The 15704-nt window shown below is 34.4% G+C and overlaps 1 protein-coding gene across 1 annotated transcript; it reads right to left on the bottom strand.

Moving 5' to 3' along the window:
- Positions 1-476: 476 nt before the first annotated feature.
- LOC108977617 lies at positions 477-1259 on the bottom strand. The gene is made up of 3 exons (XM_018947385.1): positions 783-1259; positions 620-724; positions 477-562 (listed from the first exon to the last, which is right to left on the bottom strand). Exons 1-3 carry the CDS (start codon positions 892-894, stop codon positions 477-479), a joined length of 303 nt encoding a protein of 100 aa, XP_018802930.1. The 5' UTR covers positions 895-1259.
- Between the last annotated feature and the right edge of the window lie 14445 nt (positions 1260-15704).

Raw genomic sequence — 15704 nt, 5'->3', positions numbered from 1 at the left:
TGCTTGCCTCCACTACCGTCCCAGTTACACAAACTCAGGAATTCGTCAGTGTACAGAGAGAACGCAACACTGTCAGAACTACCTCTCATCCTTAAAACAAACTGTTTCTGTAATTTGAAAATATTATGCAAAATAAATATTGTTTATTGAAGAAATTGTATACATTACTAACCGTTGCTGTAGCGAATTCTTCGCATTTCAGTTTTGTTAATGGTAGGGCGGAAGCAATTTCTGTTTGTGTGTTGTCGATTTCTTCGCCAGTCAGTMGGCATACTGATTGGTGAACTTTCCGAATTAGCACCTTACATTCGCGGACGGTTTCTTGTTGGACCATTTCTTTGAATTATCTGAAAAGAACAAGTGCAGTTAGACAATACTTTAATAATGCCTAATCAACAACATCTAAACCATACGTTTTCTTTGTATTGATGAATACTTATAGAACAATAAAAAGTTTTATGGACATAAACTACATTTTATTTCAAAAAGCTGCCCATCTTCCTTTCCATATTTTCAACTCTGGAAGACAACTCTTGTAGTTGGGAGGAAATAGTTTTGTAGTCTGAAAAAGGTGTAAACATAATAAAGTAAAAATTTTTAAGAAATGCATTTTGATTACCATTTCCATCCACAAGCAAATTGTTTCCTTGTTGCTTTGTGAAGCTTGCCTCTGAGTTGTAGTAACCAGAAATGTTGAACTTCTTCCGTTTAAATGTCAATTGTTCTACAATAACAAATGCGTAAAAATAAATTGAAAACTAAAATGACATTTTTACATGTACCTTTTACGGGAGTCGAAGACTTTGTTGGGCATTCCTCCAAATAGGTGTCATCAGAAAGCGCTGGTGAATCCAACTGATTAAGAAATAAAAATTTGGCAGCATCAAAATTCATTTTAAATAACTTAACATAATATAATAAAATACCATCGGGACTATACAATAATTACAGAGAAAAATACTAATTTGAAAATTCATGAAATAGATGATGTAAAATCGGAATTAGAAGAAACTTGCTCTCATGTGGAATAGAAAAATATTTATAAATTATATCGTCTTCTTCTATTTTAAACAAATGTGGGTCCAATTTATCTGCCAACAAAATACCTAAACCAGATGACGATTCCAATGGTTCTTGAAAGTAGTTTTCAACACCCAAGAAATAATGTGCCGATAAAGTTGCGATACCAGATTCCTCTGTCCTGCCTGCAACTGTTATGGCGCTTAATTTTTGACTAAAACAATAGGAGTCTTTTTCTTTTTTAAAATCTATATTAAACGAATTAATTTTGGATATTTTATTGCAAGTAAAATCTGGAATATTTCTTTCTTCTAGCCTTAAATGTAATTGCTGCATAATTTTATTGGGCTTATTTATAAGTTTTTTTAAATACTGCATGTGATTTTCAAACTTGTAAGCAGAAAAGTTGTCTACAGGACCATATTGCTAGGTACAGTCAGTTAAATGGAGTAAACCATGTATATTGTAACTAACTAAATGGTCACCGTATATATTTCCAAACAAATCAACGAATTCTTCCAAGATTTGTTGGCCAACATTGGCTTCAGTGCTATAATACTTCTTGCATAATAGTAGTATTATACCTGCCTGCAATAAGAGGAAATGATAGTAATGGTCATCACCAATGCAGTCCTTTAGGAAAAATATACCTACATATATACAATAAGAACTGCCTAAACTCTGTCGCTTTCCAATTGCTGATTTCATCTAAATTTGTACATATTCGACCGAACTCTGAAGGAACTAAATTGGAAATAAATGTAATTTTTTCGATAACTTTGCTTACGTTTATATTGCCTTTTTTAATCAACAATTGAAGCAACTTTTTACATACACCAAGATCTACAAGGTGCATTGGGTCTAAAGGAAATTGGGAAACCACTTTGAAATTTCCTGACTCTAAAATGCTTTCCTGGCTCTAAAATGAATAATTTGAGGCCATCTATTATTTTCATTTTCAAGTTGAGGAAAAGAATTTTTCTCAAAATGATTTTGAATTCCTCTATATAAAAAAGATCCACTTAAAATCGTACCTAGGAGACTTTTAGCCGTTAGAGGTAAATCTGTGTAACCTATATTAACGAAGATCGGTTAGTGTATTATTATTCTATTCCCTATTTCTCAAATCCCAAGCTTTTAATTCTAAACTAAATGAATTATTTTCTATCACTTTTAAAATTTCGCTATCACTATTATTCCTATCACTAACATAGCTATCACTGCAATTTGAAGAAAAATCAAGGGAGCTTAGTGAACTGCATCCCTCCACATCAGGACCACAATCAAAATTTACATCTTTTTCACAAATTTAGATGCACTAAGATTAAAAGCCTTTTTTTCCGGCTCATATATGCACTAAATGYATTTTTCTTCATATTTGTTAGTTTCTATACTCACCCTTTTTCTAAATTTCACTTGTAGACACACTCGTAGACACAAAAACGAAATTAAATAAACACAATTAAAATATATTTAAATATTTATTTCATTATATGTATATATTCAGAAGGACCTGGCTACGCTTGGAATATCCAATTGGCGCCACGTAGCGAAAAGAAGAAACGACTGGCGCGCTGTTGTTAACTCGGCTATAATCGCGTAAGCGGTGACAGCTAAAAAAATGTGTTTGTCTTCTTTTCTTTTATTTTTGGTTAACATCTGTTGAGTGAAGAGCTTATAATATTAAACAAACAAAATACACAATAGATTGACTTCTTTCTCATCTCAAAGATTTCTGTGGGAGTGTTAGTAACAAGTAAAAATTGTGTAAAAGTATTGGAGTTTCGGTCACGCAAGTTTTGCTGGGGTTTTGCTGGGATACAATACCCCTGCATGTGTTTGTGTAGGCAACGCAAGTGACATCAACACATCAACAAATACATCGTGCAGAAACATTTAACGGCGCACGGATTGCATTGTTTTCCAATCCGTGCAATGACACAACAACAAAAGATAGGCAATGCGTCCAAAATATAGTACCTCAAAACCGGTATTAATGTTCACTTAATGAGGCATAAAAAAACAATTACAACTTTGTACCATTTGCCATATTACATATAAACAAATACATTTCGCTGGTATTTCTGTTTATGCAATGAAGAGTTCCCACGCTTTTGCGTATATTGGTAAAGGATTTTTATATTCTTGCAAACAGTTGCTACCAAGTACGAGTATTATAGTTTTGTTAACCTAGCTGTGCCCAAAAAAAAAGGTGACATTGTATTTATTTTGAAAATTCTTTATTTATTGTTCCAAATCAATTTCATTATCTTCAAAGTAATCCCCACTAAATGTAGTACATTATCCCAACGGATTTTCCAATCTTCGAAACACTGGTTGTAGTCACTTTCCTGGATGACCTTCAGTTCCGTCTTCGCTGCGGCTTGAATATCGTATAAAAACGGTCTTTTGAGCTTGGTGAACAGCCAGAAATCGCAAGGACTTTTTGGCGAAATGATCATTTAATTCAAATTCGTTGCTCAACAAATTTCGACATCGCAAAAAATGAAAAACTCACTTTTAGCAGCTCAGAAAACGACACGTATCTCAAACACTAATGAATATTGTGACATGAAATTTGACATAAATACCAACCTAAAAAAAAATAATTCTCCAAATCCTTCGACGCGCGCAGTTTATATTCAAATATCACCTTATTTGTTGCACGTAAATGATTAGGATGACGAGAAAATTTTAAATCCGGGTCACTGCCTGTTTGTCTGTTCGTCCGTCCGAGCAAGCTGTACATTAGGTAACAAGTAAGGAAGTGCTAAGTTCGGGTGTCACCGAACATTTTATACTCTCGCATCAAATACCGTATTTGTGCAAAGTTTTATTCCGCTATCATCATTGGCTCCTAATGGATATATTATACAGGGAAGGCAACAGATGGAATTCAAAATAGCGTTATATTGGAAGAAGGCGTGGATGTGAATTAACCCGATTTAACCTATATTTCGTACATGTCATCAGGGTGTTAAGAAAATATTATGTACTGAATTTCAATTCAATCGAATTGAAATCGGTCGAGTAGTTCCTGAGATATGGTTTTTGGTCCATAAGTGGGCGACGTCACGCACATTTTCAAGATTTAAAAAAAGACTACAAAAAACTTAGTAGGGGGCGGGGCCAAACCCACTTTTCCAAAAATATGCCACTCCCTAATGCGATCCTTTGTGCCAAATTTCACTTTAATATCTTTATTTGTGGCTTAGTTATGACACTTTATAGGTTTTCGGTTTTCGCCATTTTGTGGGCGTGGCAGTGGACCGATTTTGCAGATCTTCGAACTTAACCTTCTTATGAAGCCAAGAAATACGTGTACGTGTTCATCATGATATCTCAATTTTTACTCAAGTTACAGCTTGCACGGGCAGACAGACATCCGGATTTCGTCACCCTGATCACTTTGGTATATATAACCCTTTATCTAACTCTTTTAGTTTTAGGACGTACAAACAACCGTTATGTGAACAAAACGATAATACTCTCTTTAGCAACTTTGTTGCGAGAGTATAAAAATTGAGATATCTTGATGAATGAATTGGTATGTATGGTACATGGGAGTGATCGAACCAATACCATGCCCACAAATCGCTATTAACCAAAAACACATCTATAAAGTGCCATAACTAAGCACTAAGATATAAATTGAGATATCAATCATGATTATTTTTTTTCTGCTTTGTCGTGGTTTTTGCAGCTTCGGCTCACTTTGCCACAATATTCGGTCGAATGCTTGTCTAAATAAATGGTTTCCGCTGATCCTTTAAATATTCCAACAATGCCAGTAACATCTCGGACTGTCAATCGTAGATTCTCAGGCACCAATTTCTTTATTTTATTGGGCTGTAGATCATTTGAATCATTGCCTCGAATAACGTTGTGAGTAACATTTTTTGGCAATAATGTCTTTTTCCAAATTACCGTTAATAATGCTCTCCCGTATCATGAGAGGGCAAAATTTTACAATATCCATCAGTTTTTAGCCATTAAGCTGCGTTCCAAAGTCAGTAGTGAGTGGGAAAACGTTTTAAGTGCTGGTGATGATGGCAAATTTAGAGGTGTTGAGCACCATTCAAAAGTGCAATAAAGGAAAAAAACGTAAAATAAATTATGAAAATTGAAAAGATATAAATAATATGAGGCTGAGAAATAGTGGAGAAGCATATTCAGGAAGAAATGGAAAAGTTGTACATAAAAAAAAATGCTCCAGAAACGGTAATATGGAAAAACGTTGTAAGTGTAAACTGTGTCAATATCGGTTTTGTTTTTGTATTCATCAGTGTTTCAACTGCGCTTGTTATCTACAGTGCTCAAGCTTCAAATTGGAGACTATTCAGAAGCATTTCTCTTAATTTTATCAAATGTACTATGACAAGCAATCAAATTTTTTACGCCCGTTAATCGAATTGAAAGAACCGCAAAGAAGAAGAGTTTCAGAGGGCATATCACGTCGAAATGCAACTGTGAATTATTTTCTACCACAGCACAATGAGAGGAACGTGAGAGTGTGCAAACAAATGATTTGTCATACCTTTCAAGTGACACAACGAAGACTTCAAATTTTAGTTGAAAAACTGAAGGCGGGAGATAGTTTGAGTGATCAGCGCGAACGACATGATAATCGGCCGAATAAAATCGTGAATGCTGAGAAGAAAAGTGTCATGGAACACATAGAAGGCTTTCCTTGTCAAGAAAGTCACTACAGTCGTTCTAGTTCAAAAAAAAAAAAAATTGCCTCCATCCAGATTTAACTATTACAAAAATGTTTAAATTATTCAAGGAAAAATATCCAGATATCACTATAAGTTATAATACATACAGAGATGTATTTAACGCAGAATTCAGCTTGAGGTTTGGATTGCTAAGGTCCGACACTTGTCAGCTCTGCGATAAATATTATATTGAAACGACTGCCTCTGAAGACCAGAATAAAATAAGATGCATAGAGAAACTGGCAGAGGCTCATCACAAAAATGCTGAAAAGGCATATTCTAAGCTGAGTGATGATACAAAGTCAACTTTAGGCAGTTCCCATATTGTTGCGCTTTGCGTTGACTTACAGCAAGGGATTTCTACTCCAAATCTCACACACACGGACGTCTTTTATCAGCGGCAGTATTCGAATTACAACTTCGCTTTACATAATTTAGGGCAAAATACTGTTGACATGTATACTTGGCATGAAATAGTTGCAAAAAGGGGTGCAGCTGAAATCGCTTCATGTATTTTAAGATACATCAGTTCCACCCACGCTATTTTAATAGCTGGAGATATGAGAAAATTAATTATTTGGTCCGACAGATGTGTGGGTCAAAATAATTGGACCATGATCGCCTTAATTTACCATATAATAAAAATGAAATACTTTTCTGAAGCTAATAAAAATTTTTAGTTTCTGGACACAGCTGTGATCGAGATTTCTCTCTAATTGAAAGGAAAAAGAAAACAGCTCGGATTTATACCCCAGAAGATGTTAACAAAATGATCATATCAGCTAAACCTTCTAATTGACTTCAAAAACTTTGATGTTCTCATAAAAAATTTAAACGAAAATACGTGCAAAATAACCGAAGGTAGATGGCTCCAAATTACTGCAGATGACATGCAAGTTTTACGTCCCAGAATGAATCACAGTAATGGCGAACCATGGCATTGTCACAGCTTAAGGAAAAAGTCAAAATGTCAGCAGAAATATGCGCGTGATATATTGCGTTTATTTGAATTACCAGTTCTTCGAAAGAAACCAATAGCGATTTCTGCAGAAAAGAAAAAAGACTTGTTAGCAATGGCGTTCTATTTGCGCAATCAAGATGAAATTCATTTCATATTTCATAATTTTGCTCATATAATTAAATAAYAAACAACTTTCTTAGTTACTAGAACTCACATCAATTGATATATTTATAATCACAGCAACATAAAACAAAAATCAAAGTAAAATTATTGTTCAGTTTCATTTTCAATTGYCTCATCTTCAATATTTTCACACTCATTTTTATTTTTAAAATCAAACATGTTTTTGTTGAATTTCTTCATATGCTTTTCTGTGGCTTCGAATGAATAGCAATCAGTTATTTCGGATTTAGTGTGTAATACTCCTTTAATAGTTGTAGTCGATATTATATTGCGTAATTTGGTTTTCATAGTTTTTATAGCAGAAAATAACCTTTCCACGGCGGCGCTGCTATGTGGTAGGCATAAAAGCTTCTTTACCAATTCACCAATGTAGGGAATGTTTGGGATTCGTCTCCATTTCTTAATTCTTGTACATGTTTCCAAAAGTCGATAATATCGATAGTTTTGTTTTGGTCGAAAGATAAATCGACATTTCTTAACATTCGCCATTCTCTATCCTGTTCCGTTATATTATTTGGACAAATCTTTGGGAAGAAATATTGTAAATCTGCAATGGAAGGGAATTTCTTTTTATTTCAGAATCCAGAATTGCTTTAGGATTTAGCATCTTCAGACATTTTAATGCTTGACGGTCTTTATCGTCAAAAGGAAACCTTTTTAATATCTGTTTCGCAGCCTCGATATAAAACTCCTTACACTTTAATTAGAAAATTTTCAGCTGTTCTTCCTCTAGTTCTCCTAATTCTCTCTTTCTTCTGATCAAATTTGACACCATTCCACCAACGTATATACACATGTATGTTGCGTCGGTAAGTGTTTCGGCTCACTCAAGAAGTCAAGGTTTAATATTTTAGTTTCTTTTGCGTGTAAAATATATTGTGCTTAATTTTTTTCTCGTTCAGTGAGATTCAAATATTCAGCTTGTACAAAGCATTCCAAGATCGTTGTGTATGCGGTCAGTATTTTGTCGTATAGTAAATATAATTTCGGAGTATCGGATTGCATTTCTTTATTGAGATCGGTAAATACAGGTAATGCAAATTTCAAAAACTCCAGGTACAATTCTGTTGTCGGTTCGAGAGCCTTGGAGAGAATTTATTGCACAGAAAGTAATCTATCTACATGAACTGCAGCTTGAAAATAAAATTTTATAGCTGGTAATTGTTCCAGAAGCCTATTTACTACCTCAATAAGCGACAACCATCTGGTTTGGCTAGGGAGGAGTAATTTGTGTGGTTTAATATTTGTGAATGCTTGAAATGTTTTGAAATCTCCAATACGTTTTGGTGAATTTTGTACATGATTATATAGGCCTCTACAGAAATCTTTCACGCCCCTCGGCAATTTCTCACATGCGTATGATGCGCAAGGTTAAAAGAATGACAAATGCACTTCATAGTAAGAGGTGAGATATGTCATTTTTAAACAAAGTGACCAATGAATGTTTGTCTCCAAACATAACATTAGCGCCATCAGGAGCAAAGCCTATCATGTTTGATTTGTAAGGAATATTTTTTTCAACAAAATATTCTACTATTTTGCCATACAACGCTGTTGCTGTACCATCTATGATTGGTATTAAAGTCAGAAATCTATCTTCCACGCTGAAATCTAATTTTACTATTCTAGCGACAAGCGCTAAATGTTTTATCGTAGATTTATCTGTGCTTTTGTCAACAAGTAATGTAAAGCAATTGTTCCGTAACATCTCTATTCTATTTTCTTCAGCTGTCTGCCCAGTTAAAACAATTTTCGAATCTGGACATACAGCGCAAATCAATTTATTCAAATGAGCAGGCCATTTTTACTTCACCCGCTTTAGCTGCAATTTTTGTAACTTGTGAGTTGGAAGCTGAGGTAAACATTGATGTCAGTTTTTGTTGTTTTTGTAACTTCAAACTATTCTTCGCGTGTTTGGTTGAATCTTTGTGTCGTAGCAGTTCGTGTATACCACATTTTCTGTCGCAATTACACGCAGAACAAAAGAAATAAGTCTCACCTTTAGTGATTTTCTTTAACCAGCCTATGAAACTATCATCTTTTAACCACGAATTTACGAATTTCTATTCATATTTCACATTTTTCTTCTTAGGAGGACTTTTTCAGTCGATGAATCACTACTCATTTTATCAAAAACTTTGTAATTATTATTTTTTCAAAATACACGTCGCAATTCAAATAAACTGTTCAAGGTGTTGTGACTTGTGACTATAAAACAATACCTACGCAATACTATGGGCGTGTAGGCTGCACGGTCGGTGTAGCTGTTATTTATAAATAGGGATTTCCCCGTGCATAAAAATATAAAGAAGATACTGCCATCTAGTGTCAATGCGTTTTATTACGTAGTGGTTTGTCATTGCGTTTTATTGCGTAGTGGTTATCAAAAAATGTTTGCATAGTAGTGTATTAGGTGGCGCTGAACGCGAAAAACAGTAGAAAATAGGAATGAAACAGAAAACATGGTCATCAATCTGAAAACAGCAAATCTACTGTTAAAACAGTAGGGTTGGTAACGCTGGTTAGGCGATACCGTTAGAAGTCTAACGGTAAGCTCAACATTCGCACCAATAAGAAGAGGGCATCAGCAACGGTATGAAATTAAAACACAAGAAGTAAACGGTAACAACAGAGAAGGTAGCGGAACAGCGGTAACTGATATAAATATATAGATATAGACGGAAACACTCAAGCATATCAGCGGTCAACGGTAGAGGATAGGGAGAAGAGCAGCGAAGGAGAACAATCACAGGACATCTCGATAGGCAAAAATTTATTGTTTACCAACTGTATTGCTGTACAATATGGAATACAATATATGACATACTAATTTGTATTTCATATAGTGCGCGCAATAAGCTGTCACTTCAGATCAGTTTTCATTTCTGGAAAAAATCAAATCACTGTATATTTTTTTTTAAACGCGCACTGTAAGTTCTTGGTAGTGTAGACGTTATTGTTAAATAAACACGTGACTATTTGCTGATAGATCATTGAAAAAATTAAAATTATTTCGCGGTTTGTGTTTCTTGATTCTCGGATTTTTTGATCTTACCGATAAAGTGAGTATACTTAAATTAAACAACGGTGAAATATTTTAATGACCAAAAAAGAGAGTTAATTGTAAGGTATTATCAAAAGCAGAAGTTGTCAATATCAGCTATCGCACAAAGGTTTGCGTGCTCGAAAAAAGGGGTATTTGTAGATATTCGTTTGTATAAAAAACAAAGAAATTTGAAATCCCTACCAGGAATACCAGACCTCGGAAAACCACTAAAGCATAACACCGGATAACTTATAGGACGAGGAAAAACAACCCTCTCAGGACTTCGCGTGAAATAGAAGCTGAAATTAGACAAGCGTTTGCAATTTGCAAAAGAAATTATGAAGAAAAATCCCCAATACTGGAATAGAGTTCCTTCTCCCAACATGGGGCTGAACCCCAGGTACTTTGTGAAAAAAGTAAAACCCGGTGGCGAATCTGTTATAGTTTGGGGACCCTTTTTCTTTTTGGCCCAAGTGTGTATGTTCAAGGGATAATGGAACAACATAAATATAAAAACATTCTGTAGAATGTAATGGAACCAAATTCCTTTGAGAATATATATTCCAGTCCATTACAGTTTCCAGCATGATAATGACCCAAATCACACTTAAAGGTTAGTGAAAAGCTGGCCTTCGGATAATAATATGGATGTTTCGGATTGACCTCTGCAAAATCCTGATCTCAATCCAATTTAAAACTTATGGGCAATTGTGAAACGATATCTTTAGGACTAAAAAGCCGTGAAATAATGATGAGTTGTTTCAAGTGGTTCAACAAAGTTGGAACAAGATATCAGTTCAAACATGCCAACAATAATTCCAAAGTTTACTGCGAAGGATAGACAATGTTATTAAAAATAAGGAGTATTTAATAAAATACGAAAAAATTTAATAGATTTTTTCAATTTCATATAAATATTTTTAAGTTTCTACCGTCGTTTATAATTATATGACCAAACTGAATTTGGTGTTCTTTGTGTTTACCTCATTTTATTAAATACATATATAATTAATGTTGTTATTTTTTTATGAAAAACTCAAATATATGTGTTACTTTGTTAATTCCTATTTATAGCTTCAATGTGGCAATCTAAATTTTTGAAATAAATTAAAAAAGCTATATGCAGCAAAGCCGTTTCTAATCGTAGGACCACCACTGTATATAGTATATACGGACGACATCTTCATTTCGGTAATTTTAAATTTAGTAGCGCGAGTATTAAGATTTATGTGTTCAATGTGGAACATTTTTGGGATTATTGTCTGGGGGGGGTGAAAAATTCCTGGTCAGGGTGATGGTACTAGGTCAGTATAGTAAAACCCTGAAAGGGTTTGGCGTTGGTATGTGTCAGTTTTTTTATGACCTTTGGCAAAAACCAAAAACACCACAAAAAAAAAATTCCGAGAATGCTCTTAACATCCTTGCGACAGACACATCGTAGTTGTTAGAACGATGCTTTCCCAACAAGCCTTCTAGTACTTCTTTGATTGCCTGCCATGCATTCAATTCAGCGTCGAGTGCGCATTCAAAATATTGTTGAATGCGTCACTTTTAATCAGCTTTCGTATATCTGGACCATTTAGTACGCCTGATTGGAAAAAATTAATTTGTTAAGATGGAAAACCATGGGAAATAAGGAAAAAATTTAAAAGGTCATAAAAAAAAAACTGACACATACGAACGCCAAACCCTTGGACTATTTTACTATACTGACCTAGTACCATCACCCTGACTTGGAATTTCTCACCCCCCAGATTAGCTGTTGTACTGTGTAATAAAAAAAATACATTTTCTAAATAATTTAATATATTTTTCCAAAAAAAATTAATACTTAGTTTTATATTGTTAATTTAATATACTTACACAAGCATAAATCAAAATATTATTGGTCACATTAAATTTATTATTTTAATTGGTATGTAGAAAATATGCTGCAATTATTATAGTGTGAAAATATGAGATCGTTTTCTCAAGAAATAGGGGAAAAAATATATATAAACATGGGCTATATTAGTTCGAACCTGTTCAAGGATCTGGCAACCACGAATGGCAATAATTTTCCCCTTACAAAAACAACGTTTTTCGGTTACGCTTAAGATTTCTGTTATTCAATTTGTTAGTTCTTAATAAACTACTGATAAGAACGGTCATATGAACTTTATCTAAAGTGTTTTATTCATTTCGGCTTCCTGCGGTAAAAGTAAGTTTTACAGCAGGTTATGGGCCCAGAACCTACGTCGGAATTAAGTAAAAATTATATACATCTGTACAAGTAATTCGGTTTTGCGTGATTCGCTTAAAGCGTTCGTCACTTTAATAATACAATATTAGTTCGCTATATCAAAATGAAAAGTTGGATGATACCAACTACGATACGTAGTGTGTACAAATGCAATGTGTTTTGGTGCACGCGGATATTTAGACTGTGGTTAGTGATGATTTTGCTAAACCAGAGGATGCGCTATTATTGGCCAAGTGGAAAGTCGAAAACGATAAGGCTGTGGCAACAATTATGTTAAGTGTAAAACAATCACAATTAGGGTGCGTAAAAAACTGTAACAGTGCATTAGAAGCGTGGATAAAGTTAAAAAATCTGTATAAGCCCAGGGGTCCAATACGAAAAGTAAGTTTATATCAACGGTTACTCAGCCTCAGTATAACTGAAGGTGTGTCAATCGTTCAACATCTACAAGAGTTAGTTAGCGTTTAAGACAAGTTAGCTGAGGTAGACATAAAGTTAAGTGATGAGCTGCTGGTTCTGATTCTATTATCCAGTTTGTCGAGAAATTTCGAGAAATTCGTCATTGATTCATCGTGATTCATTCACAACGATTGATATAATAAAAATGCCTATGTCAAAAGTGTCTCTGGGTGGTGCGCGTTATATCACTACTTTTATAGACGACAAATCTAAACGCTTTATTTTCATATTGGTTAAAAGTCGAGTAGAGGGTCAAACAGAGAAACCAATTAAGGTGTTAAGAAATGACAACGGCACTGAGTATGTCAACCGTGAGTTCGATGATTTTCTTAACGCAAGTGGTATACAAAGCCAGTTGAGAGTTCCCTATACGCCTCAACAGAACGGAGTAGGGAAACGCGGGAATCGTACAATTGTAGAGATAGCTCGCAGTATGCTTGTGCAGGCTGGACTTTGTGAGTCGTTATGGGCTGACGCTGTGGCAACTAGACCACCATAAGCCAAATGTAGCTAAAACGGTAAAGAGTACACATTTGTTGGTTACTCTTTGACAGCAAAAGCATATCGTTTGTATTGCAGTGAGAGACGAATAGTTGAGAAGCGAGATGTCATCCGTGATAAATCTACGACAGGAAGCGTACGAAAAGAAAGCACAACGAGTTCTAGTCGAAACAGAAACAGTACCAAAGACGCATTGTGAAGAAAGTTTAAATGTTAAAGGAGAGGCGAATGTTCATATTGAGGTTTTGAAATGCCGTCCCAAAGTTCCCTTATATCGAGTTGTTGACGAGTGCTCTCAGAGAGCAGGAGTGCAAGTCTAGTAGAAAATCGTGCGGCTGTCTGTTGTGATTGCATCTTCTCGACGTCGAACCTTGCCGCACAGAGGCGGGTGCGAATCTTGGCTACAACAAGATAGTGGTCCTGTCGAGGGTGGGCCACGCCCACTTTTCCAAAAAAAATTACGTCCAAATATGCCCCTCCCTAACGCGATCCTTTGTGCCAAATTTCACTTGAATATCTATATTTATGGCTTAGTTATGACACCTAATAGGTATAGCGGGCCGATTTTGCCCATCTTCGAACTTAACCTTCTTATGGGGCCAAGAAATACGTGTACCAAGTTTCATCATGATATCTCAATATTAACTCAAGTTACAGCTTGCACAGACGGACGGACGGACAGACAGACATCCAGAGTGCAACTCTAATCGTCACCCTGATCACTTTGGTATATATAACCTTATATCTGACTCCTTTAGTTTTAGGACTTACATACAACCGTTATGCGAACAAAACTATAATACTATAGCTACTTTGTTGAGATAGTATAAAAATGCACATAGGAATTGTAAACTGGATTGGTAAACAAAAATCATAAATTTTAAATTAAAAACTCAGATCAGATAACATTAAACACACACACACATGTATTAAATTGTATAGTTAAAAACAATTCCATATTAGGCAGCATAAACAATATGCTGCAACACATACATACGACCATATGCACAAGTTACATATATGTGGATCTCAATCCCTTTACATAGTTACTATTCATGTTAAATTTATTTATCTATATATAGAGATCCACAATGTTAATGTACTTAACATATAATACCCACTCTGCTAAGAATGTTAATAAGATATCGTATGTTAAGCTAGGGTATAAATAATGATGTTCGTTAGACTAAGAAGGAATTAAAAAGGAATTACTTTAGCGGTTTGACGCTTCGTCTTAAACTTAAACGGGTTTTATTGGCCTTAAAATTAAAACATAACTCTGAACGTCGCGTTTCAACGGAGTTAGAGAAAAATATAACTGGCGACGAGGATGGGATGTGGATAAACGCAAACGAAACAATTTTTTGTAATATTACTAAATATAATATCAGGAAATGTGAAAATAAATATACGGCAAACAAATAGAATAAAAACTATGGAAGTGCTAAACTAATTTTGTGTAAAACGAACATTCATATATTAATTTCATTACAACAAATTGGGAAACGTTAAAATAAAACTGCTGTAAAATCAAAAGAAAAAAAAAAAGCAATATTGTGCAAAGTGATTATACATATATTACACAAAACAGAACATTAGCACCGCTGTTAATGATTAAAATTACAAAAATAACAAAGTTACTGATCCAAAATTACATACAAAATAAAATCCCCAACTTCGCTAATGAACATTAAGTGGACGAAATATATGTAGAAATATTTTCTACAGTTCCGAACAAATACACATATTAACACTTAACGGCAAAATTCAACAAAGCTCACGAAAATTAAAAGAAAAGTAAAATAAAAATTTAACATCTGAGGTTACTGCAATATCACGCCACCACGCAGATCATCCATCACGAAAATTAAAAGAAAAGGAAAATAAAAATATAACATCTGAGGTTACTGTAATATCACATCACAAAAAGCCGCCAATCACGGTTTACTGCGCTCATCAGATTAGAGAGTGAGAGAGCTAACATTTCAACATGGCATTAACATTAGCGGAGAGTCTGCGTGAAGCACGAAGCCTACCTGCATTTACTGGAGAAAATGAATATACGCTGAGCAACTACGTGCAAGATGTCACCACTGTCCTACAGCTGACTGCGACAGAACCTCATGATACTCTACAAACAGTATTGGGTAGCCGCCTTCAAGGCAAAGCATTAAAGSTAATACAAACTTTAGTTAGTCCTAGTTGGAAGAATGTATTAAAAAAACTAAAAGAAGAATTTGGCGTTAAAAGAACATTTTTTAATTTAAGAAGTGATGCCTTAAATGTAGATGCAAAAAATATTGAAGAATTTCATCATAAGTTGAGAAAATTTTAAGTCTGATGAACACTAAATTTAGTTTAGAACCAGATATGTTGTATACACCTAGTAACAACGACCAAATGATTTTTGATATACATATATATAAATTTTTTACCTATTAATATCAAGTCTCTGTTATTACAAAATCATATTAACACTATTGATAAAGCATATACCTTTTATATTGAAAACAATCTAATAAAAGATATTAAATTAATAAACATGAATACAAAATTTGCGAATAATTTTCCTAA

This window comes from Bactrocera latifrons, unplaced genomic scaffold (genome assembly GCF_001853355.1).
Source record: "Bactrocera latifrons isolate USDA-ARS-PBARC rearing strain unplaced genomic scaffold, ASM185335v1 scaffold_923, whole genome shotgun sequence".
NCBI classification, from domain to species: Eukaryota; Metazoa; Arthropoda; class Insecta; order Diptera; family Tephritidae; genus Bactrocera; species Bactrocera latifrons.
The sequence above is the reverse complement of the archived record's forward strand: the minus strand, read 5'-3'. Positions and strand labels throughout refer to the sequence as shown.

What these genes read in the sequence shown, in the direction of transcription:
- LOC108977617 (XM_018947385.1), bottom strand. Translation starts at nt 894, where the DNA reads ATGAATTTTGATGCTGCCAAATTTTTATTTCTTAATCAGTTGGATTCA. An exon ending in GTCTTCGACTCCCGTAAAAG is followed by an intron (nt 725 to 782) that starts GTACATGTAAAA and finishes TTGTTATTGTAG; the next exon opens with AACAATTGACATTTAAACGG. An exon ending in TTTGCTTGTGGATGGAAATG is followed by an intron (nt 563 to 619) that starts GTAATCAAAATG and finishes CACCTTTTTCAG; the next exon opens with ACTACAAAACTATTTCCTCC.